Here is a 25,369-nt window from a genome sequence, read left to right on the forward strand (position 1 = left end):
AAGATGGCAGTGGCGAGGATCAGAGGACAGACCGCCAGCCCCAGGACAGTCCGAGTGTGTCCGTGGACTCCCCCAACAAGAGAGGCCCCTGGTCGAGCTCCCCCGCCGGGCTCAGGAGACAAAGACAAGTGCCTGTGTTTCCAAACATGGGCCCCTCTCACCACCCAGAGGTCAGGAACTTAGAATAATCTAGCTCAAGCAGGAGGGACCGTGCTCTCTCATGCACACACACACACACACATATTTAGGCATTAAGGCTTTGATATGACCCTGCTTAACCCAACAAAGTAACGATTGGCGGGGTGTCACAGGGGGAAGAGAGAGCTTTAGGCAGAATGTTTCCAAGGGTGGGGGGTCTACGTGGGCAGAAAGACAAAAAAATGGTGGTGGTGGGGATGAAAAGGGCAATCATGGACATGTGCTTGATAAACAGAGAGCTACCGCATGCCCGCTAAAAGACAGAAGCAAGAGGGCGAGATATGGACTGAATGGACTGTATGATCAAAGCAGACAAATAACGAGAGAGATGAAGAGAGACCTTGCTGCAGTTGAGTCATGAATGAGTTTGGTGGTCTAAAAGGGACACATGCGCTTTGATCCTCCTCTATTAATATTTCTCATGCACAGACTCATCTGAATCGCCACCACCAAAGGGAGACAAATGACTGACGACCAGACACAAAAATCAATCAGTGGATTCATCATCTGCCCGTCAAGACACTCTTCCTTTTTTTTTTTTAAAGTGCAATATCAAACTACCAGTCTTTATTTAAGCACTGTAGTGTCAAGGATGGGAAGTGTAAATTATTCAAGGCCAGCTGACATTTTATCTCTTTAGCCTCACAACTTACTGTATTGCCACGAAGAGCTGAATAATGTCAGCTATAGCCTAGGGGTTGCTGTAGTTGTATTTTTGCCACCTTAGACTGCTGGGCTAAATTTGGATGACTCTCTCAGAGGCTGTCAAGCTCACAGCTCCCCATTCACTCACTGCAGGGGAAGTACGCCATCTAGTGCATCAGTATGAATGCTTACAAAGGAGACTGAAAGTACATAGGGGCAGACGGTTGTGTGGGAAGAGGGGATGCTAAAATTAAAGAGATTATCATTGTGGACTCTGACAGTACACAGTAATGTAATTTTCTCTCTCATCTGTGGGAGGGGAGAAAATGTAAAATAATGAATATATCAGCATATGTAGATCAGAATTTTCCATATGTAAAAATAGAGAAGAGTAGAAAGACTTAACTCAGTTTCCAGATGATAAGGCACACCAAGATCAAACTAATATAGTCTAATACTACAGTCCATCATGAAGGTTATAATATTCAGCTTTTGGTGAGACCGTTTGAGAGATGTGTTGATTCAACTTTATGATCATTTTGGAGGCTGCAGTTTGTGGTGCTGTTGAACTGTATTTCATTACCCTCAATGATATAAATGGGCTGGATGAAATACAGCGTCTGACCCTCTCCTCCCCTAAGGTGGTCATCAATGCTGCAGCATGGAGCACAAAATATCACAACGAGACAGTAAAGAGACCATTTCATGGGAGTGGGGTAAAAACGTTTGATGAAAGCATGTCATGATTCAGCCCAGTTGCCAGAAGAAAACGTTCATGTTAAATGTTGCTGCAAACCATGGATACGTTACATTGTATGTTTCGTACGTTTGTAAGTATCATATCAACGTTTCTAAAGGACATACAGTACAGGCCAAAAGTTTGGACGCACCTTCTCATTCAATGCGTTTTCTTTATTTTCATGACTATTTACATTGTAGATTCTCACTGAAGGCATCAAAACTATGAATGAACATGTGGAGTTATGTACTTAACAAAAAAAGGTGAAATAACTGAAAACATGTTTTATATTCTAGTTTCTTCAAAATAGCCACCCTTTGCTCTGATTACTGATTATTAAGCTCATCGAGAGAATGCCAAGAGTGTGCAAAGCAGTAATCAGAGCAAAGGGTGGCTATTTTGAAGAAACTAGAATATAAAACATGTTTTCAGTTATTTCACCTTTTTTTGTTAAGTACATAACTCCACATGTGTTCATTCATAGTTTTGATGCCTTCAGTGAGAATCTACAATGTAAATAGTCATGAAAATAAAGAAAACGCATTGAATGAGAAGGTGTGTCCAAACTTTTGGCCTGTACTGTAGTTCTGATAACGTGTATATGAGCTGACTTTGTCATGGGGACATGGAGGGGGTGGTGTATGGCGTGACACTGGCTGCCAAGCTGATCACTGCAGACCATTTTCCAAGACCTACGATGAAACACACAAAAGAATCTGTAGTTTTTTGTGCGACATTGATGCCATTTCCAGCAGCATTTGTAGCACCAAAACCAGGTATTTTAAGAGAAGAAAATATCAGGATCAGTCTGTGAGACAAGTATTTTGATATGATCTAATTTGTGATGCTGGAGGACACTTCGAATGTTTAAATGAATTAGTCCTAGGCCTTTCCTTTCTTTAAAAGTATGTGGGTTGTTTAGGAGTGCTGGGGTGGGATCTAACCCTGTAGATTGTTCAGAAGGAGTGTTGCTTGTATCACAGAGTCTTTGCAACTGTGTGCATGTCAGTGAGCAGAGGTTACGATGACCCACACCTCTTCCCCTGACACCATGCGGTAGTCTAGCAGTAATTCTGGCAGGAATGATAAAATTGACATTGCCATTGAGGGCAGTAGAGGACGCCAGACCACCAGGTGGGCACACATCACATCAATAGCGGAGGGAATCTAGTGTGTCATGTATGTTCAAAACGTGATCGCTTCCTAACCATAACCTTGTTGTTTTTGTGCCTAAACATAACCACGGGTTAACCACAGGGTTGCAGAAATATAGTTTCAAAATGTCCGTTACATAATAACATACAAATGTTACATGTCCATGGTCTGCAGGAATTTACAGGCCAACATTTATTCTGGTGATTGGGTTGTATGATTGCTTACTAGAAAGTGTTTCCCCCCTTCAGTGCCTATCCCTCCTGTCATTCGGCACCATACATCAGCAGTAGGTCTTGATTCACCTGTAAATACAAATACACAAAACATACAAAGATTATGTGATAAGATCCTGTGCAAAAAGTGAATCTAAGGCCTGTTTTAAAAACTTATCAACTAATAGAACTTTAAATGTTAATAATTTATTCTGGAACTCACTGCTCCTCTCACATCCAAAAATCTTGGAAAGACTGCGAGGACATCAGTGGCTCTGTGTGGGTTGTGCACCAGGTCTTGGCGACGTTGGAATGTTTCCATCTCACAGAAACACTTGCTTCATCACTTGTGTGAACAAGGAATGATAAAGCCTCCCTGCAGGCATCTCCTTCAAGCTGCTGTCTCACTGTAGAAGCTGCAGGTCACCTGAGCTTTGGTCCTGGTTGCTGAGAGCTTGATTCTGCAGGAGGACTAAAAGGCCGCTGACCTCTGTGGCTTAAGCTGGTACCCTTTTCAGCGCCCAGTTAGAACATTTTCAGCCCATTAAACGTCTGTTATTTATAGTTATGGTATAGATATAGTTCGATAGGGGCCTGCTACACCTATTAGGTTCTAAATGCTATTACAAGCTCATTCAATAGCTGTTACCAGTTTGTTGGGGTTAGGTTTCAGTTTTACTCTCCATGGGTTTAGGCACCAAAACGACATGGTTAGGTTTAGAAAAAGATCATGGTTGAGCATAAATATTGGGATCACATGGGACACTAACCTTGCTGTCCTGGGTAAAAGTTTTGTATTTGACCCACCCATCTCATGGAAGCCCTTTTTGTCAGAAAGCCATGTCATTGGAAAGTTCTTTTTGGGAGAGAGTTTACTTTCAAAGCCGAATAATGGCCTAATAGTAGTTGTGGCAAGTCCCTACTAACCCAGATCTAAAGCCCCATTTCCACAAACACTTTCAGTATGGTACCTTTGGAGCCAAAAGTAACCCTTCAGACATGGTACCTAGACCCTAGTGTTTCCACCGCAAACCGTACTCTTAAATGTGGGTGGGGTTGTTGTTGATTCCACATTACCAGTGACACAGATGGAAGTCTGCACCTCATTTATCGTCCACAGAACAAGGCTGCGCCCCGACATTTTCAGAACAAAGTTAAACAGGCTGCAGTGAGAGTCTCTCTCCATGGGATATTTAAGAATAGCAGGTTTGTGCAGTTAGTCCTTCTCAGGCAAGCTCATGGATATAGTGTTGCTGTAGCCCACAGGAACGACGCTCCATGATGGTTTTCCTTCTCCGAGTGAGGATTATATTTTTAAACACTTGAAGATCCACTTATTACTAAAAGTGTATGTAAACTAAAAACTAAAGTAATGGTCAGAGTTGTCACATTGAAATTTAAGGTGTATGGATGGATTCACGTTGTCAACTCATACATCGAGTACTATAACAAGTAAACATTCCACCTTAAAAGTTGCCGGCAGTTGGCCCAGTGAATTAAGTAGTTTTTTCTCAGTTTACAGCTGCTGTGAGAAGCAGTAAAACATCCTTTCATTTAATAGTACCAGTACCAGATCTGTGTGCTAGGTACCCCAACAGAGGGGGACCAAAAATGGGGACAGTACAGAACGGTTCCATTGGTACCATCCACAACTTTTCACAGTGGACATGGAAAAAAAGCGTACTGAACTGAACCGTACCCTACTGCTCAGTGGAAACAGGGCTTATGATGCTTATCACCAGTGATAACGACCATTTAATAGCCTGTGTTTAGCATCAAATAAGTGCTGCTGTGATACTGAATTCAGACACATAAATGTGAACAAAAGGGAAAAAAAGAAATGCCAGTGTTGATCAGAGGCCAAATAGTAATCTGTACTAGAATGTCAGTCCCAGTTTTAATCAATCCCAATTTTACAGGCCAAATCTAAATTACATGCAATTTGACATACTTCTGTAAAACAGCAACATTTAGAAATGTGAATATAAATAATTTTGTAAGTCAAGAATTTCTGCTTCATGGGGAAACTTAACTATACTCATTTAGTTCTCCCTCTGACTTCAGGTTTCAGTCCTCCTGTAAAATACAACCCAAAAGCCTGCACAAAGAGAAGTAGCCCAAGACATGTACTTGTAGCCCACTTTTTCCTCACTGGTTCTCCTGTTGTACCTATTGTACATAATTCAAATTTTAAACGATCATAAATGTTTGATTTTTATTACCAGCATGTCTGCTGTAGACAGTTGTAGACAACCATAATCTCCTCTATTACACCCCATAAAGTTTGGATAATAAATTCGTTTAACTACAAGAAGCATCATTATTTCAAAATGAGTACTTTTTACAGAGAAAGTATCAGCTCATTCTACACTAACAGCACAAAGCAGCAACACAATAGCAAAACGCAGCCACCCCCTCCCTGCTAATCGACCCATTTTACCAAATCTAGGGAGAGGAGTTGACAATTTGCTGTCTATAATAGCACTGGCCAAAAGAGACAAGTTACTGAGGCGGTGAAAACCCACTCCGTCTGAAATGATCGTGCTGGATCAGCTGTGGCATTGCGCGCCTCCCAACCGTGAAGAACTGTGGGCCGAGCGCCGCTATAATTAAAGCCTTTATTGATTAGACTTTACGCGCTCCTGCGTCCTCTGGACCGTGAGCTGGAGGCGCAGGGCGGGTCAGTCACTCTTACTATGCTAATGTATATGCTAATATAGCCACCGGTTTGAGTCGATTATTGACGCCTTCCCTAAATGGACGGTTGATCCACAATTGAAGCTTTGTGCTGAGGGGTCAATGGTGACGAGATTGATACCGGGGCGAGAGGTCAGTTTCATTTCAACCCCACCGGTCTCAGGAAATGAATTGGGAATGACTTTGTTAATTGAAATATTAATTGGAAAGTAAATGACATTTTTCAACTCCAAGAGGGATTTCTGTTCATCCCCTGGTATTGAGCAGAAATACACAAGATCCATCTATTGATGCCCCGGGGAATAGGTCAGAGACCCTCATTTGTTGAGGATCAACCTCTCACTGTTTTCATTTAGACATTTATATCTGTCTTTATATATTTGCACAGGCTGTGTTTGTGTGTGTTTGTTTGTGGAGAAGACAGAGACAGATATAAAAATGAAAAGAGCATAGCACAATAAAAGTCCTGAGGTAAAATAAAAGAGCAAGGCACCAAAAGAGAACTGGCCATACCCTGCCTGCTGAAACACACAATAACAATGCTTGATGGTTGATGGACCTCTGGTGGGTACTGGTGCTGGGGGCAAAGCAGAACATCATGCAATCAGTCTGAGAAAGGTCGGCGTATTGATCGGTGTGTATGGCTCCACTGTTACATATCAAAAACATCTCTGCTCTTCTCAACACTTCTCTAGCTCTTAAAATGACCTGAAGTGCACTGCTCTTTACAGCAGTCCTTCCCTAGACGGCCGTTCGGCCCGTCACGCCGAGGCACCAGCGTCTTCCAGACTCGAACCCAGACACATAGTTCTTTGTTACAGCATACCTGGCCTTTATAGAAGTTTTCTGGCTGTTTTTCTTACTCGAGATGAACTTATCAGTGTGTGTACACAGACAGGAAAGAGAGGGAGGTAGTTAATCAGATTGTCTGATTATTATAATTCTGCAAAAAAAGAAGAAGACAGAATCACATATCTGTATCTTTCAAAATGAATCAGATACCTCAGTGTTGGATAAGGATAAAATTAAACCTTGATCTGTCTAGATCTGATTCTTTATTAAACAGACAGAGCAGACACCGTCAAATAAATCCATCTGATGAGACACTCCTTTAATTACTGCTCTCATTTGCGACATGCCACTCACATTGTGTCTTTGCCGGCAGGTGTGTGTGTGTTTGCTTTGAGCCGCGCACCAACCAGTGTTTGTGTGTTTCATATCAGGAAACCCTCCTGTCTGCCTCAGCCTGGTCCCTAAAGCCCCGTATCTATTGTAAAAGACTGGGGCAGACGAGTACACACACAGGGCACAACCACGATATAGGGCGTGAGAATCATGCATGAGTGGGAGCAAGAAAGTACACAATGTGATCAGAAAGTTGTGGTCTGAGACAGAGGTGTTTGGTTTCCTTATCTTTTTTTCTCACATTTACTGTAGGGTGTTAAGGTGGGGTTCGGTAAAACAATAACCACACTGAATGCAGCCTTAAAGGGACTGTTCACACCAAAACTAAAAACAGATATTTTTCCTATTACCTGTAGTGCTATTCATCGATCTAGATTGTTGTGGTTTGAGTTGCTGCGTGTTGGAGATATCGGCTATAGAGATGTCTGCCTTTTCTCCAATATAATGGAACTAGATGGCACTCTGCTTTTATAATAGAACAGAATAGAATAGAATAGATAAACATTATTGTCTGTCCCAACAGTGACAGAAATTTTCCTTTGACAAGGCTCAACAATACACATGATTCACATTCAAGACACATTTAAAATCACATATAAAAAAGGATTGTTAAAACAGCAACCGATAAAAGTAGGTTTAAGTGCAGTGTCTGTTTTAGATTGGTCTGGGTGGTTATTGCAGAGGGGATGAAGGATTTCTTGTAGTTTTTCTGGGCCGGTTGGACTTTAGCCCCATTTCCGCCAAACACTTTCAGTATGGTACCTTTGGAACCAAAAGTAACCCTTCAGATGTGGTACCGTAAATGTATCTTAAATTGGGCTGGGTTGTTGTAACTCACTGCTCCGTCCAGCACTCACTGTATTTCCACATCACCGGTGACACAGAGGGAAGTCTGCACCTTGTTTATTGTCCACAGAACGAGGCTGCACCCCAACATTTTCAGAACAAAATAAAACAGGCTGCAGTGAGAGTCTGTCTCCATGGGATATTTAAAAATAGCAGGTTTGTGCATTAAGTCCTTCTCAGGCAAGCTCAGGGGTTTAGTGTTGCCAGAGCCTGACACTCCGCAATGCTTTTTTTTTTTAAACTTAGAGTGAGGATTAAAATATACGCCTTCCACATAACCTGGCAGAAATTGATATATATAAACACTTGAAGATCCACTCATTACTAAAAGTGTATGTCAGATACTAAGGTAATGGTCAGAGTCATCTTATGGCATATTTAAGGTGTGCTGGTAGATTCACGATGTCAGCTCATGCACTGAGTAACATTACAAGTTAACATTCCACCTTAAAAGTTGCCGGCAGTTGGCCCAGTGAATTAATTTATTTTCTTCTCAGTGTGCACCTGCTGCAAGCCAGCAAAAACATCCTTTCATTTTATAGTTACAGTCTACTAATAAAACTTTCCACGGTATGAACAGTGGTTACATATTGTGAGCAGTTTCATGTAGGAACTAGTGATGCGCGGGCCGACCTGTAACCCACGGCTCTCGCGGGTTACCCACGGGTCGGGTTGGGTCGGGTCAAGAAATGTTCACTTTATTGGCGGGGCAGACGGGGCGGGTCATTAAAGATTAAATATGTCGGATATAGCCTACTTGTTAACAACACTGTTGCAGGGGGAACAGCCCATTGGTTCGACATCCCATTGTTCCGACCATATTAAACTCATTGTTCCAAAGTCCGTTCCGAAATCATCATGATGCTCTGTGGTTAAGGTCTGGTTAGGTTTAGGCACAAAAACCACTTGGTTAGGGTCAGGAAAAGATCATGGTGTGGGTTAAAATTAAAAAGAAAGTGACAAACACATAAGCCGTGAGCCTGCTCCTCCTCAAGTCGGTCGCGAGCCGTTCAGCACCGCAGACAGTCGGACTAATGGGATGTCGAACCAATGGGCTGTCGAACCAATGACATGGACCCGTTGCAGGTTAGGTAAATGCATGTTACTTAACGTAACCTGCAACCTGACGTCACAAAAGCGCCAAGCAGCGGCCACAACAAACCAGAATCAATAAAGCGGTGAAGATGGAAGAAGAAGTGAGGGAAAGATTACGGTCGGTAGAGTACAGAGTTAAAGGAAAAGAAGGCCAAGCTGCTAAATCTCATGTTTGGGACAATTTCTGTGAGGTAGTTAGCGCAGCAGACGACAGCAGCATTGGCTACGTGAATTGCTGTGATAAGCTATACAAGCATGAGAGCCACAAGACGGGTACGTTAATAGCAGTGGGGGCGGGGCGGGATGGGGCGGGTTGTGAAAATAGATGCGGTTGCACGAGCGGGATGGAGCGGGTCAAATTATTTCATAAATGCGGGACCCACGGGTTGGAAAAAACCCAGACCCACGCATCACTAGTAGGAACTATTGTCTTTCTTCCAAACTACACCCGCTAACCATATCACCACAAAGAAGGGAGCATGCATCTACCCATGGATTAGAGGCTTGTGCTTCTGATAGTGTGAGATGTGAACATTGATGACGTCCTCCTCGGCTGAGCTGTAACGTTAGCTAGTTCAGCAGTGCTAGTGAGCTAGCAGTAGATGCATATTTCCTTCTGTGCGGTGATACGACGCATTCTCACTACCAACTCATCAAATACCAGCGTTTGGTCAGTCTTCCCGTGTGTCAAAATATGACATGTTAGGTTCCTGCTACTGTGTTGATTTTGGACATTTAGGAATGGCGTGTCAGTTTTTGCTTGTTACATGCATTGTGTCATTTCAAAACAAACTTTAGTTTTCACAGAAAATGTACAGTTTCTGCTTGATAAATGTTATACCAGCCAACATTGGGTGAGAGGTGGGGTACACCCTGGACAGGTTGCCAAACTATCACAGGGCTGACACATAGAGACAGACAACCATTCACACTCACATTCACACCTACGGACAATTTAGAGTCACCAGTTAACCTGCATGTCTTTGGACTGTGGGAGGAAGCTGGAGTACCCAGAGAAAACCCACGCTGACACAGGAAGAACATGCAGGCTCCACACAGAGGGGCTCCTTCACCTCAGGTACGAACCAGCAACCCTCTTGCTGTGAGGTAACAATGCTAACCACTGCACCACCGTGCCTCCTAAATGCATACAGTTTTTTCAAAATGAACTGAGAACATAGGTGGAAAAGTTTGTTTTTAGGTGTACTTCCTTTGGTTTAGGCAACAAAAGCATGTGGTTAGGTTAAGAAAAAACATCATGGTATGGTTGTTACTAACATAATGTAACATCACGTGATATATGTCCCGTTACATATGTCACTAATGTAGCATGCACTACCACAGTACATTGTCATTAAAATAACTTGATTCACTTTTGGACACAAACAGTGTACTCACAGGTTAAAGTCCAAAGTTTGTTTGACCCATTCGCCACACCACCCGCCCACTCTATGTGGACTGTCTTGCTCTTATATTATAATAGTTGCCCGGAGCATCTCATCTCATCACTAAGTGTGCGTCGAAGTATTATGCCGAGGGCCACTGGCCATGAATTGGGAGTGAGACCTGGTTGAGTGATACGGTTGGCGGGGTGTAGAAAATAGTGTCTACATTAAACTGCTCTCATTTGTAGATTATCTTGAGTAAGCAGGTCATGATTTCTGGAAAGACACATTGCTGTTGAGTTTTACAAATATATTTTTTGGCACTGCGAGCACCACAAGCTGAGTGCCATCTAGTTCCATTATAATCAAGAGAAGACAACACTCTGCAGCTCACACCAAAACCATCTAGACTGATACAAAGCTCTACAGGTATAAGTAAATAAATAAATAAATAAATATGTAATTTTGATTTAGGGGTGAACTGTCCCTTTAAAATGTGTGTGTGTTTGTATGTCTGTGTGTGTGTGTTAACATGCATGCATATGTAAATATGTTCTTAAGCGTGCCCTTTTGTCAGTGCATGGGGGGTCGACAGTGTGCTTCTCATTCCCATTTGTGGTCGATATCGGATGAGGATATGAGAGTCAGTATTGATTGTAATTTCCTGCGATGCTACGTTCCACTCTCTTGCTTTATCAGGAGACTAATACCTATCAGCTACGCTGTCGGCCAACCAGCAGCCCTGGCTGCTGCCCAGGACAACAACTAATGAATGAGAGAGGAACGAATAATCCAGCGAGGCATTTCTCCTCTGACAAACAGGTTGCCACGGGGATGGTAATGATGAGGCTGGGATACTGGGTGTGGAGAAATGTATACGTGTGTATATGAGTGCCAAGCACATCAGTGCAGGCAGGTCATTACGTGTGTGTTCCTGCTTGCATGTGGGGTTTGTGTATGTAGTATGTTCTCAGAGGTGTGTGTTTTGGTTTCAGGCATCACACCAGACATGTTTTCATTGATTTTAATGATGGGACATTTGGGACGACAGGCGTTGGTGTGCCTGGGGATTTGCTGTTGTTGACTGAAGAAGTCAAGGGCATGAAGCTAACATTAGCTTTCCATCCTGACAGCAGGTGGACGGCCAATCAGGTGTTTGCTTTTGCTATTATTGTTGAACTGGCATAATGATGTGCTGGCTGAGATGTACCACAAAGCCCAAATACATACTTTTGGTTTCAGGCTCTCCCCCTCCATTTATTTTTTTTCTGTTTTTGATTAACACCTGTTGTGTCGCAGTTTCACTTTTACTCTTCCTTCAACTGACTTCAAAGGATCCTCTTTGTGCTGCTGTTTACCTCTTTGCCTATGTATACATCTATTGCTCTCATCTTCTCTCTCTCTCTATATATATATCTTTCACTTTCACCCCATTTCGGTCTCTTACTTGATCCATCCCTCCTTTCTGTCTCTTTTTAAGCTTTATATTGAGTCCATTATATTGTCAGCTTGCCTGGATGTACGGTTGGTTAAATGTTGTGTTAAAACTTGAACATTGACACATGCCTCCTTCTGTGAACACCATTCATGTCTCCTCTTTCCTCTTTGTGTGCCCTTAAACTACTATATAAATGTGCTTTTCAGTACTATTTCCCCTTCCCTGAAATATGTTTTAAGCCGTTTCCTCCTGGTAGTTCACGAAGGCTGTAAAAATGAAACTGGCGTGTCTCCATTCGAAACTGCAATCTCTTTCATTAAAGGCTGCTCAGGTTACAGTTATGCCTGTAATTACGTCAGCTCACAGAACTCCATGTACCAGTTAGAGCCGATGCTAATATTGATATTTGATAGTTTAAAAAAGCAAGTCAGTTTCAAGCCAGTTTTATTTAAATCACACACAAATCGTAACAAAAGTTATCACAGTACACTTTTCATATAGAACAGGTCCAGACCATACTCTTTAATATACAGAGACCCAATAGTTTCCACCCTGAGCAAGCACTATGCTGCAACAAAAGATCCTTTTAAGAGGCAGAAACTTTGAGCAGACCCAGGCTTTGTGGTGCGCAGCTATCTGCCTCTACTGGGTGGGCTGAAAGAAAGAGATGCCCAGCAACAGCAATAGTAACTGTAACAACTACGATAAAAGAAATAGGCTAATCACTTTCTCTAAACGCTTATTTTTATGACTCTGTGCCAGGGATAATCTCGCCTGGAGGCATTATATTTTCAGGTTGTGGTAATGAACGCCTTCAGGGAATTTCTTTAAAATGTGGCACAAATGTCCACTTGGACTGAACAAAGAGCTGAATAGATTTTGGTGGTCTAAGGTCAAGGTCACTGTGACCTTGCATGCGTGTCATTCTTGTGAAAGTGATATCTTAAAAGCAACTTGAGTGAATTTATTCAAATTTGGCACAAATGTCCACTTTGGGTCAAAGGTCAAGGTCACTGAGACTTCACAAAACATGTTTTTGGCTATAACTCAAGAATTCATATGCTAATTATGAAAGAAAATCACACAAATGTGTGTAATGGGATATAATGCTGAAGTTCATTCAGTTATTCTGTAACCACTTATCCTGTTAGGGGTGGGCTGGAGCCTATCCCAGCTGACATTGGGCAAGAGGCAGGGTACACCCTGGACAGGTCGCCAGACTATCACAGGGCTGACACATAGGATGTGGACCACCAGACAAGATAATTTCCAGAATAATTCAACCCATAATTCATTCATTTTCCGTAAACGCTTATCCTATCGGGGGTTGCGGGGGGGGCTGGAGCCTATCCCAGCTGACATTGGGCGAGAGGTGGGGTACACCCTGGACAGGTCACCAGACTATCACAGGGCTGACACATAGAGACAGACAACCATTCACATTCACACCCATGGACAATTTAGAGTCACCAATTAACCTGCATGTCTTTGGACTGTGGGAGGAAGCTGGAGTACCTGGAGGAAACCACACTGACACAGGGAGAACATGCAGACTCCGCACAGAAAGGCTCCCCCACCCTGGGTTCGAACCCCCTTGCTGTGAGGCAACAATACTAACCACTGCACCGCTGTGCCGCTGTAATGCTGAAGTGATGATATTATATCCAAAAGGTCAAAGGTCAGCTTCACTGTGACATCATAATGTCCTGCAAAAACACTTTTTTTTTTTGGCCATTACTCAACGTCGTATCTCAGGAACAGAAGGGGAGACATTTGGTCAGATACTGAAATGGTGACACTAATTTTGGGAGGCCAACTTGAAACTGTGCTGAATGTTTAGATCCTCTGTGCTGCCAGGGGTAAGATGTGTGTGAAGCATCCATGTTTTCACAGACGTAAAAGATGTAAACTGTATGTGCAACTTGACTAGTTATTGGAGGCACACAATTGGATTTGCATCTGCATTTGATTGGACAGCTAGTATGAAAGGCGGGGGGGAGGGTAGGACATGCAGCAAAAGGCCACAAGTCAGACTCAAACAACCATGACCCACAAAACAAATAATCACATAACAAAATGTTTGATGAAGATCCACAAGTGTACACTTGCACATTTACTTTGCCTCCGCAAGCAAATCTATGAACTTCAGCGAAATTAACAGCGGAAGTAATTTCCATTGAATTCAGTTTATTATGGGTTGGAAATTTCATGATTGTAAGTGCTGGTGTGAAGCCTGACAGAGGGCGTTGTCGTTTAAAGGGCCCCCACACAACTATGCAGTCTCGAAAACCAAAAATAGTTTCAACCACCTTTGTGGGTGTGCCATGAGCGGGAATTTAGGGCTTGGTTGAGATGGTCATTGTGGTTGACAACCTATTTAGGTAGTTATTTTAATCCTGGTACAAACATTTTTGATATGAATATATTATCTATGTATTCCCCCCCCAATAAATGTCCCCATACCTTATCTAGCATTAAATAGCTTAATCATAATGAAATCCTCAAATGCTTCAGACCTTTCACACTATCACTGACTCTTAGAGTAGAGGCAGTTTGTGGTGTGAGTGTAAAGGGATGTGAGTGTAAAGGAAAGTGATGAGTATCTGTGTGTGTGTGTATACATATCTGTGAGTGTTTGTACTTTTGAGTGATGCTCCATTGTGTACTTGTTGTGCTGTGGGCAGGACTGTGGTGAACGTCTTTTTCTCATCTCATTCTCACTGTGAGTGGTGAGCTAATTCTTTCCCCTCCCCACTGAGCGGCCACAGCGAGTATCCTCCATTGTGACGGGTTAGAGGTGTGATGATGGGCGAGAGGCGGAAGGGGCTTGAGTCTTATAAGAGCCAAGATCAAAACTTGAAAGATCAGAAGACAGAGAGAACTTTGCTAATACGAAAAGCCACAACTGCTTTGTGAGGACGACTCTCTTGATTTCTGCTCTTCTACTCGATTTTTATTTGTGTGTGTGACTTAGCTTGTGTACGTTTCTGCTGAGAAATACAAAACTCAACAAGGACAAAGCCAGAGGATGAGATTCAGCCTGGTGTTTGCCGCTCTCCTCTGCTTCACCACATGGATGAGCACCGTCCGTGCAAGTGAGTACCACAACAAAAATTTCAGGAATTTTAATTTAATGTTTGTCAGGGTAAAATTAAGGGTACTTATTGTTTCTTTTTCTATGTCTGTCTTGTTTAGCCAATGGACCGGTCGCCAGCTGTTGTCTCCAGTGGACAAAAACTCTTCAAAAAGTTCCACTTGAAAATATTGTGAATTACACCCTTCAGACTGTCGGCCTCTGTCCAATCAAAGCTGTAGTGTAAGTGTCCCTGCAATGTCACACTGTATAGAATTAAGTGATATCTCAACTTAAAACAAATATCCACATTTACTCCAAAATAAAGTCAATTTTTTAAGGGGGAGTTCATTAAAAAAAACATTTCCTCACTTACCTCCAGTGGTATGTAGCCAAGCAGACAGTTTTGGTTTTAGTATTTGTCTGTGAGATTTCTGTCTCCTCAACAATACGGTAGAGTTGAATTGCTGTTCAGAGCATTTTGGATAATCTGAAAACCAAACTGTTCTCATTGGAACAACTTTCTGCTGGAAAATAGTTCCTTTGAAAACAGTTCACAGCGAGAACTGTGGATTATTCAGACTAACAGGAGCTCTGTCTGCAAAGAGATGCTGCTGATTATTTTTTTAAAGACTCATTTTAAGTGCAGTGAGCTTGAATATTTCAAAACCTGAGCAAACTATCTGCATGGTTGGATTCCACTACAGGTAGGCGAGACAACATGTTTTTGGTCTAACCTGGATGAAGTACCGCTTTAAGAACAATTAAAATCAATGTTAAAATAGCATTACAATGCCGTTAATAGATCTCATTTAATTGCAGCTTTGAGACGAAGCGTGGAAAGAGGATTTGCTCCGATCCTGACAGTGCCCGGGCCAAAAAAGTCATTCTGAAAGTGGACAAGGAGAAAGAAACAAAAGAATCACAAGATAAGCCACAGACTGAAGCGAGGTCAGCAAGCACCATCGCACCAGCAGTGTCCAGTACATCAAAACACTTGTAAATACCAAATCTCAGTGCATTGCACTTGTATATTTCAAAACCTTATTCATTTAATTATTTGTCAGAGCCTGATTAAAACAATGTAAAAACAGCATTACAATGCCATTAATACATCCTGACCAATTGCAGGTTTGAGGCAAAGAATGGAACCAGTGTTTACTCCGACCCTGACAATGAATCGTCAACAAAAGCCATGCAGGAGGTGGACAAGGAGGAAGAGAAAACAGCATTGCAAGATAAACCACAGACTGAATCGAAGTCAGCAAGCACCATCGCACCAGCAGTGTCCAGTACATCAAAAAACTTGTAAATACCAAATCTCAGTGCATTGAGCTTGTATATTTCAAAACCTTATTCATTTAATTACTTGTCAGCCTGATTAAAACAATGTAAAAACAGCATTACAATGCCATTAATACTTCCTGACCAATTGCAGGTTTGAGGCAAAGAATGGAACCAGTGTTTACTCCGACCCTGACAATGAATCGTCAACAAAAGCCATGCAGGAGGTGGACAAGGAGGAAGAGAAAACAGCATTGCAAGATAAACCACAGACTGAATCGAAGTCAGCAAGCACCATCGCACCAGCAGTGTCCAGTACATCAAAAAACTTGTAAATACCAAATCTCAGTGCATTGAGCTTGTATATTTCAAAACCTTATTCATTTAATTATTTGTCAGCCTGATTAAAACAATGTAAAAACAGCATTACAATGCCATTAATACATCCTGACCAATTGCAGGTTTGAGGCAAAGAATGGAACCAGTGTTTACTCCGACCCTGACAATGAAGGGGCAACAAAAGCCATGCAGGAGGTGGACAAGGAGGAAGAGAAAACAGCATTGCAAGATAAGCCACAGACTGAAGCAAGGTCAGCAAGCACCATCGCACCAGCAGTGTCCAGTACATCAAAAAACGCAGCTGTAAATATCAAATCTCAGTGCATTGAGCTTGGATATTTCAAAACCTCATTCATTTAATTATTTGTCAGAGCCTGATTAAAACAATGTAAAAACAGCATTACAATGCCATTAATACATCCTGATCAATTGCAGGTTTGAGGCAAAGAATGGAACCAGCGTTTACTCCGACCCTGACAATGAATCGGCAACAAAGGCCATGCAGGAGGTGGACAAGGAGGAAGAGAAAACAGCATTGCAAGATAAACCACAGACTGAATCGAAGTCAGCAAGCACCATCGTACCAGCAGTGTCCAGTACATCAAAAAACGCACCACAGAGCACACGCAGCCATAGAAGGAGACGCCAGAGGAAGAGGTCCAAGAGACTGAGGAACTGGCAGAGAAGACTTGTGTGAGGAAGTGTAAGACAAGTTACCACGGTCAGCAAACTTTACTCTTTCTAATTGGACCTGTCCTGCTGTTTGGATCAATAGTAAACAAACCTGAAACCAAAAAACAAGCTTTTCTAGATGTATCTGTGATTAAATGTGCAATATATATTTTAATGTCTGTTGATCACACCTTGTTGTCATAAACTTTTGTATGTCAGTCAAAGGAACATACACTTTGACCTTTTCCTGTCAGTTGTCAATAAAGATTTTGTTTTGGGAAAATTTTGTGTTTTTGTTATGAAACAGAATGTGAAACAGAGTTGGTAAGTTGTAGTTTGACGACACACACAGTACCTGTCCTCAGCTGCTCTTGCTGTTTTTACACACAGTACAAATAATAGATGTACAGGAAGGAAACCAACATGCAACATACGGCTAAACAGAGATGACAAATGAGCACACAGATGAACATGACAGACACGGCTGTTGATGTACAAGTAGGCAATAAAGATAACTATAACAGCCGGACAAACATATAGTATCTATTAGTTCATATTGTGTGTATACATATATATATATATATATATATATATATATATATATATATATGTAGTGATCTGGTAGCTATGCTGTGCAATTAGTGTATGACAATGCCAAAAAAACAAACAAACACTGGAACAAATATTTTTGGGAGGTAGAATTACTTACATAAACATGAATGGCTTGATTGCTAGACAACAAAGGGTATCAAGCACGTGCAGATATGTACATCTATTAAATGCTGTATTTGTTACACTGTGATCAACCTAATCACCAGACAAAATGCTGTCATTGTACATTTCTGCAAACAACAGATATTTTTATGTAGCCGATACTTTGAAACTTTATGTGTGATTGACACGTGGTTAGGTTCAGGCACAAAAATCCCTCTGTATAAGTGAGGAAAATTAATGTGTGGGCTTTAAAAAGAACACTTTTGCTGGCACAGTGTTGGCTGGAGAAGCTGTCAATGCCTCAGTAAAAATACACCACTTTTCCTGGTGCTGTCCTGGCTGGAAAAACAGGGATGGTTTGCTAAAAAAACACCCATGTTTGGTGGCTAAGAAGCTGCTGGAAACACAGTGGTCTCACTAAAAACAACCCATTTTGTTGTTTGCTGCTCTCATGTTATGAAATGGGTGATTTGGTGATCTGCCATTTGGAGCATCAAACACTTTATCTCCTGCATGCTAGTGAGTGAGTGTGTTTACATGGTTTAGTTTAATTCCCTTTTCATTCGGAATGAAAGTTCATTCCTATTAAAAGTCTTGTAAACACCTAATTCAGAATGAAAATGGCCAATGCGATTGAAAATTCATTTCGATGTAAGGGGCTGGAATATTCCGTTTCTAATTCCGAATGAAAGAATTTCTCGCACTTGTATACACTCATTCCTCTTTAAGTTCATTCCGGTCTTTCTGCGCACGCTCGTTTCCTTGCCCTTCTGGCGCGATGACGTATATAGCGCACATAGCAACGGGCTGAGATAGAGCAGTCAGACTCGTTGCACTCACCGGTTTCCATTCGCCAAAGCACGGTCTTCTATCTCCCTTCTTCGACCTTCTACCTCCCTTCTCCTCCTCAACAGATGAAGCATTAGCAGAACAAGGTTGTTGTCATACTGCTGCTTCAAGAATATAAGCAAAACAAGCCCGAAAAAGGCACTAAGAACGGCGTCGTCAAGAATCTTGTTATCCGGAGCGAGGACTACAGTGTTTTCTTCTGGTAAACGTAAACACGTAACATCCGCCCCGCCCCCTATCCAATCAGAAACCTTCCCTGCCCCAAACCTTGCGCGGACCCGAATACAGGCGATTAAACTGATCTCCTGTGTAAATCCTCATCTATAACATCTTTTACTATTCATTGTCTGTGGAGCAGCTCCAGACTGTGAACCCTATGACATTACAGGCGTAAGATTTAGCACTCTAGCTTTTGGTTTGGCAGAGTTGTTCATGTTTGCTAATATTTCTGGACTGTCTGATGGGAATTACTAGACCATAGAATTGGGCTTGATTTGCCTTTAATTGTAAGAAATTTCCCAAGACCTAATCTGACATTTAATAATAAGATAATTCAATGCTCTTTTCAACCACCAAAAGTTTCACACTATTAGTAACTCTTTATGTAGAGGCAGTTTGTGGCTTTCAGAGTGAGTGTAAAGGAAAGTGATGAGTATCTGTGTGTGCGCGTGTGTGTGCGCGTGTGTGTGTATACTTATATTTGTGAGTGTTTGTGCTTGCGAGTGATGCTACACTTGTGAACTTGTTGCACTGTGGGCAGGACTGTGGTGAACGGACTGTTTCTCATCTTTGACTTGTCAAAGGTGAGCTCACTCTTTCCTCTCCCCACTCGGCGGCCACAGCCAGTATCCTCCACTGTGACGACTTAGAGGTATGATGATGGGGGAGAGGCGGAAGAGGTTTGTGTTTCATAAGAGACAAGAGCACAACTCGTAGATCAGAGTGTGAGTGATTCAGATTGTGTACATTTGTGCTGAGAGATACAACGCTCAACAAATGGAAGACAGAAGCCAGAGGATGACATTCAGCCTGGTGTTAGCTGCTTTTCTCTGCTTCACCACATGGATGACAACGGTCTGTGCAAGTGAGTCCCACAAAAAAAGATTCAGAAATTTTGCTTGAGTGTTTGTCAGGGTAAAATTAAGGGTACTTAATGTTTCTTTCTGAATGTCTGTCTTGTTCAGCCAATGGAGGGGTGTTCAGCTGTTGTCTCCATCTGTCCAACACCCAAGTCCGATTGAAACGAATTGTGAATTACACCATTCAGACTGTCAGCCCCTGTCCAATCGAAGCTATAGTGTAAGTATCCCTGCAAATCCACACTGTATAGAATTAAGCCATATTTGAACTTAACACAAATATCCACATGCACTCTCTAATAAATTACAGTATATATTTAAAGGGTGGGTTTATCCAAATTACAAAACACCTCACTTCCTCAGTAATATCTGGTGGTGTGTAGCCATGCAGACACAGTGCAGTGCATCTGTCTGTGACATTTCTCCCTCCTCAATACAACAGTGGTGAATGGAATATTCAGAAAATTCAGCAGCAACATCTATTTTCAGAAAGTGTCCCCATCATTCTGGATAATCCAAAATATCTTACTGTCAACAGTTTTCGTTGGAACAACTTTCCACTGGTTCACCAAAATGTGGATTATTCAGAGTAACAGTAACTTCCTGCAAAACATGCTGCTGTTGAATTTGTAAATATTAAATCTCAGTGCATTGAGATTGGATATTTAAAAACCTGAGCAAACTCTCTGCATGGTTAGATTCTATTAAAGGAAAGTTTTAATTGTAACTTGGATGAACAACCCCTTTAAGAAATCATTTGTCAGAACATGATTAAAACAATGTTAAAACAGCACTACAATGACATTAATACATCCTGATCAATTGCAGGTTTAAGACAAAGAATGGAACCAAAATTTGCTCTGACCCTAAAAATAAATGGGCAATAAGAGCCATGCAGAAGGCGGACAAGGAGAGAGAGAAAACAGCATTGCAAGAGAAGGGACAGACTGAGGAGGGCTCAACAAGTGACATCACACCAGCAGTGGCCAGTGCATCAAAAAGCGCACCACAGCAGAACCGCAGAAATGGAAGAGGACGCCAGAGGAAGAGGTCCAGGAAAGGGAGGAAGAAGTCCAGGAAAGGGAGGAAGGGGCAGAGAAATCCTATGTGAGGAATCACAAGACAAATCAAAGTCACCACAGTCAGCAAACTTGACTCCTCCCAGTTGGACTTGCTGTATTGCACCAATCGTAAACAAACCTGAAACAAAGAAACAGGCTTTTATATATTATTGTATCTGTGTTGACATTATATGTCAATTGTACCTCGTTGTCATAAATGTGTCCTTTTCCTGTCAGTTGTCAGTAAAGTTTTTTGAGCAGATTTTGTGTTTTTGTTATGAACAAATGGAACTTAACTAAAAAGACCATGACATTTATACGGTATAAAGTCATTTTATTTGGAATGGCTGGAGCAGGCATGTCCAAAGTCTGGCCCGGGGGCCAATTGTGGCCCGCAGACCAATTTTAATCGGCCCTCGGCTTGACTTTCAAAATATACCATATGTGGCCCTTTACACAATAATGGTTAATCGAGCAAAATCGCTTCGCATTTTTACCCTTCATCTCACAATGATAGGACTATCATACAGTTTGTAGACAGGCATCAAGTAGTAATGGTTCATTAAAAGATAAAAATGGTTGCAATTGTCTCCCTTTTTTAAAAAACAAAACAACAACAAACAATTGATGTGAGAATCAGTTGGCCCCCAGATATTTTCACGTTGTTTTATCTGGCCCCCATTCAAAAAAGTTTGGACAACCCTGGGCTAGAGGTCTTGGGAAAATTTGGGTAAGGGCCACGTTTGGTGGGGTGATTGGGGATCAAGGAAAGGGATAAAAGGGGGTTGGTTGCATAGGGGTGAACAGGGGCATGGTGTGGCTGGAGCATCTAGGAACCCTGGAGGTCGAGACTCGGGGTGGGAGCATGTCTCATTGAGCTTCCTACTCAATGAATCATACCCTCAGAGTTCAAATCCAGGACCTTTTTTGTTGTGAGGCAATGATGCTGACTGCTTAGCCACCATGCTGTCTTACTGGGAGGAGCAGAAGAACAGGATTTGGGAGGGAAGGTTGTGAGAATAGAGACAAACTGGTGTTAAAAGAGTTAGAAACACCTATATAGATCTACACAGGTAATTGAATTAGTGAGGCACAGATAGAGAAGCGTGGCCTTGTCCTTGAACCTTAGTTATAACTTCATGTAATGTGAAACACAGAACTTGGACGTTGCAGCATGATGACAGAAGCAGTACCAGTTCTCTAACCAACAAGTGTACAGGGGGAATACCAGCATGCAACAAACAGTGAAACAGAAACAACAAACCTCGACGCAGGTGAACATCACCGATACAGCTGTTATGTGCTATAAACATAACAACAACCACTAGACAAACAAACATACAAATACAGTACTGTAGTGTAAATTCACCATGCAAGTGGTGCAGGACACCGAAATGAATATTGCTGAGAGGTTTATCTATAGACATGGGTGGCTGTCTGTGTATTTATTGCTAGACAACAAAGGGTATTGTGCACATGATGATATGGGCGTCTTTTACACATTACATGCTGTGTATGTTGCACTGTGATATATGTGTAATATGTAACAAACACTACATCATTTTGACATTAGTCATAATGGCGTTATTTTAAAGAAACTGTGATGGCATGTGGTCAAAAACTGTTCTGGTGTCAGGGGTCTGCCATGATTTCCACAGCTGGTTCCTAACTTTAGATGTGTAAATCTTGGAAGTGTGTATTGTGTTATCATGGATCCCGCTACTTTTCTAGGAAAAGCAGTGGGACTGTGCTGAGATCGCTAGCAGGCTACTTGTCACTTGTTGCCAAGAAAAGCAGTAGGATCCATAATAACCCACGACAGATGAAACCAGACGTCAAGGCCTGATGATTGGTAGCCAGCATGCACGCAGGAAGGTAACTGGGTTCAGTTCAGCCCTCTCCTACAACTCAATCTCACTCCAAAGTGGTCAAAATCTAGTGCTTGATCAGTGACTTCCGGCATCAGATACCAGTGAAAAAAGCCATCCTTTCACATCAGCATGATACGTGGCCAGTTGCCATTAATGGTGTCTGGCGGTGTCAGGGGCAAACGTGGCGAGACAACAACAAAAGTTAAAGCGACACTTACCTTTCTGGAAATTTTACGCTTTTCTCTGTTTAGGTTAAAATGCTATTAATAAGCTAAAAGCTAAAATGTAAGTGAATTCCACCAGAGATACAAACTCATAATTGTACCATTCTCATATGGTTCTATGAAAACTCCGACCAATGCAATGATTTTCCGAGCGTCCTGTCTGTCTTCCTCATGTGGAGGCCTCCGACCAACATAACTGCTCACGTAACACCACCACCGCTTCCACCTCCAGCCGCTCCAACAGGAAAATTCATCAAAAGAAAGAATATAGCAGAAAAAGCTAACACTAAGAGAGAACTCGATGCTGCAAGAGCCAAAACTCGGGTCAACATTGGCTCTGCTTTCGAGTGATGGTGAAGACTGAAGACTGCAGCTTCATCCTGAGCTAAAAAGGGACGGGATGGTCGCAGAGTTACGGTTAGCTTACTGTAGCCTAGTCTGAGTGGGCGGAAGTTCACTGCATAGATTAGCCTCTCATTGGGTGGAACGAGCCACCTGCTGAAGTCCCGCCCTACCACCTCCGGTTGTCATAGTCGACAAACGTCCTTTACTAACTTTTACTGTGTTTGATCTTGCGGGGATGTAGCCATTTTTCTGCCATGGTTCGCATCCTGTAGGCGATATTTTTGTGGGCGTGTTACACCAAAACCTGTTCCCCCCGGCAATATTTTTGCAAGCGCACCGTTGCTGTGGCACCGCCAAGAACAATTGTGATTGGTTGAAAGAAATAAAAAAAGCCGGGGCGTTTTTTTCTTCAATCTTAAAGTGAGAGTCGGCACAGCCAGACCCTTCTTTTCTTGAGAAAGGTCTGGTGAGCGAGACTAACTGTAGCCTAACGTTGCCTGAGCTTCTGTATTATCTTCCTTGTTTGTTGCCAGTCACCAGTACTGTCTAATGTTAGCATTTACGTTATATTATAAAACTCATCAGTCATCACTGACCCGGATAAGTTTCAAAACTCTGGGGTTGCGTTTGACTGTGCAGGACAGGTAACGTTATGTTTAGTTTGCTTCTAATATAACATATAACGTTATGACAACACAGCATCCAGTTGCTAATGGCTAACATTAGCCTACTGTAGCATATCCTCTGAAACATTAACATTATCTTCCTTGTGCGTTTCCACTTACTAGTAACATTAACGCTACTATCTAACATTAGCACTGTAACCTTATTCTAAAACTCATCAGTCATCACTGACTTGAGTTTTAAAACTCCGGGGTTGTGTTTGACTGTCTTGGTTGTAACGTTACACTCGCTCTCCTCTTCCATGTATCTAACGTTACCTTGCCAACGCCTACGTCATAATGAGGACGTAATGGAAGAGGGGGAAGTAGGCCTTTGGAGCGAGGTGGAGTTGCAGGAGGAGGGGGATGGGACTTTGGAGGGAGGCAGGAGTTGTGGATGTTCAATTTTTTTGAAGTTTTTCTAAGTGCTGTGTGAAATGCAAGAACTTGGGGGGGGGGGGGGGGGGGGGCTTCCTGTGAGATTGTAAAGCCAAACCCTTTTCTTTTTTCCTAAACCCAACCGGGTGCTTTTGTTTCCTAAACCGAAGCACGTGCATGTGTTGGCAAAACATAACCACGTACGTTTGTTGTCAAAGGAAAAAAAATACATCCATTTACAGTGTTTGTTGTTTGTGTTTCTTTTGAAAGAGACTGTATACAAACTGCACATTTCCTGTGAAAACAGAAGTGTATTTTGAAATCAGACAGTGCATGTGACAAGCAGAAGTTGACACCGCATCCCAGAACATCAACAACCAATGCACCCAGGTTACCTTGCACATCATATCTCCACGTGGAAAGTCCATGACCAAACATTGATATGTGACGAGGTTGGAGTGTGAATGTGAGAAAGCAGGACGTTGGGTTTCCGATGTCCCTTAACTTCCTCTATCTATCTATGTGTCTTGTTTACATGTGTATGCCTCCTATGTCCTGTATTTTCTGTTTCATTAACTGTCACTGGCTGAATTTGAGTTGCTACCGCCATTAAAGGGAAAGCTTTGTCATTGCAGAGAGAGGGCCCAGAGCTCAATGCTCCAAGCTCATTTGCCTGCAGAGGTCCACAGCAGTTTTGCCTGCACACACTGCCTGCCCTGTGATGACCGGGAACTGGTTTGAAATCAGTAAATTTTCCCTTTAATTACCCATATTGTTATTTTCCAAGCTACTGTAGCTGTCATATTTTGCAGATACAGACTTTCACTGGCTGGACTGCTTCCCAGCTCCCTGCCAGGTTAGCAAACATTCCGGCTTTGTAATCTCCTGGTGGCGGAGAGGTATTGGGACTGTGTGGTCCATCCATGGGTGCACTAGCTAGCTAACAACAGTCTCTTTTACTGGCGCTGGCTAGCAGTAGACAGACAATTATCGGGCCTTGACATCTAGCATCTGCTGCTCTGTCATGCGGAGGTCGGTGTGGTTTCATCTAAACTGAGTTGGAAAAACAACAGACACGTCCTGAAACTGGGCAGGTCTGCGTCGATAATTAAAGTCCTGACTTTGTTTTATCGAAACCAGACCACACCAAACAGATTGCTGAGATAATGTCCGTCATTCGTCATTCAGGTATGCTGGAAAATCCTAAATACTTTTACAGTCAT

The 25,369-nt window shown here is 42.3% G+C and overlaps 2 protein-coding genes across 5 annotated transcripts; both read left to right on the plus strand.

Annotated features, from left to right (window-relative positions):
• The first annotated feature begins 14,382 nt into the window (after positions 1 to 14,382).
• LOC117272114 (uncharacterized) lies at positions 14,383 to 17,134 on the plus strand. Of its 4 annotated transcripts, none has more exons than XM_078173247.1 (7): positions 14,383 to 14,690; positions 14,791 to 14,911; positions 15,491 to 15,667; positions 15,800 to 15,976; positions 16,107 to 16,283; positions 16,414 to 16,594; positions 16,727 to 16,866. In XM_078173247.1, exons 1-7 carry the CDS (start codon positions 14,624 to 14,626, stop codon positions 16,730 to 16,732), a joined length of 906 nt encoding a protein of 301 aa, XP_078029373.1. In that variant the 5' UTR covers positions 14,383 to 14,623; the 3' UTR covers positions 16,733 to 16,866. The 4 variants fall into 4 exon arrangements, with proteins under 4 accessions (XP_078029373.1, XP_078029370.1, XP_078029371.1 ...); XM_078173244.1 differs by having other exon boundaries at positions 14,385 to 14,690; positions 16,414 to 16,542; positions 16,727 to 17,134; XM_078173245.1 differs by having other exon boundaries at positions 14,385 to 14,690; positions 15,491 to 15,619; positions 16,414 to 16,542; positions 16,727 to 17,134.
• Positions 17,135 to 19,389: 2,255 nt separating this feature from the next.
• LOC117250871 (C-C motif chemokine 2-like) lies at positions 19,390 to 20,928 on the plus strand. Its single transcript, XM_078173248.1, has 3 exons — positions 19,390 to 19,610; positions 19,711 to 19,825; positions 20,434 to 20,928. Exons 1-3 carry the CDS (start codon positions 19,523 to 19,525, stop codon positions 20,714 to 20,716), a joined length of 486 nt encoding a protein of 161 aa, XP_078029374.1. The 5' UTR covers positions 19,390 to 19,522; the 3' UTR covers positions 20,717 to 20,928.
• The last annotated feature ends 4,441 nt before the right edge of the window (positions 20,929 to 25,369 follow it).

The sequence above is a fragment of the Epinephelus lanceolatus genome, chromosome 12 (genome assembly GCF_041903045.1).
Source record: "Epinephelus lanceolatus isolate andai-2023 chromosome 12, ASM4190304v1, whole genome shotgun sequence".
In the NCBI taxonomy this organism is placed as follows: Eukaryota; Metazoa; Chordata; class Actinopteri; order Perciformes; family Serranidae; genus Epinephelus; species Epinephelus lanceolatus.

Bases quoted from the DNA above. Each gene is read 5' to 3' on its own strand.
- LOC117250871 (XM_078173248.1), top strand. From the start codon at position 19,523: ATGGAAGACAGAAGCCAGAGGATGACATTCAGCCTGGTGTTAGCTGCT. The intron at 19,611-19,710 runs GTGAGTCCCACA...TGTCTTGTTCAG, and splicing joins GATGACAACGGTCTGTGCAA to CCAATGGAGGGGTGTTCAGC. The intron at 19,826-20,433 runs GTAAGTATCCCT...GATCAATTGCAG, and splicing joins TGTCCAATCGAAGCTATAGT to GTTTAAGACAAAGAATGGAA.
- LOC117272114 (XM_078173244.1), top strand. From the start codon at position 14,624: ATGAGATTCAGCCTGGTGTTTGCCGCTCTCCTCTGCTTCACCACATGG. The intron at 14,691-14,790 runs GTGAGTACCACA...TGTCTTGTTTAG, and splicing joins GATGAGCACCGTCCGTGCAA to CCAATGGACCGGTCGCCAGC. The intron at 14,912-15,490 runs GTAAGTGTCCCT...ATTTAATTGCAG, and splicing joins TGTCCAATCAAAGCTGTAGT to CTTTGAGACGAAGCGTGGAA.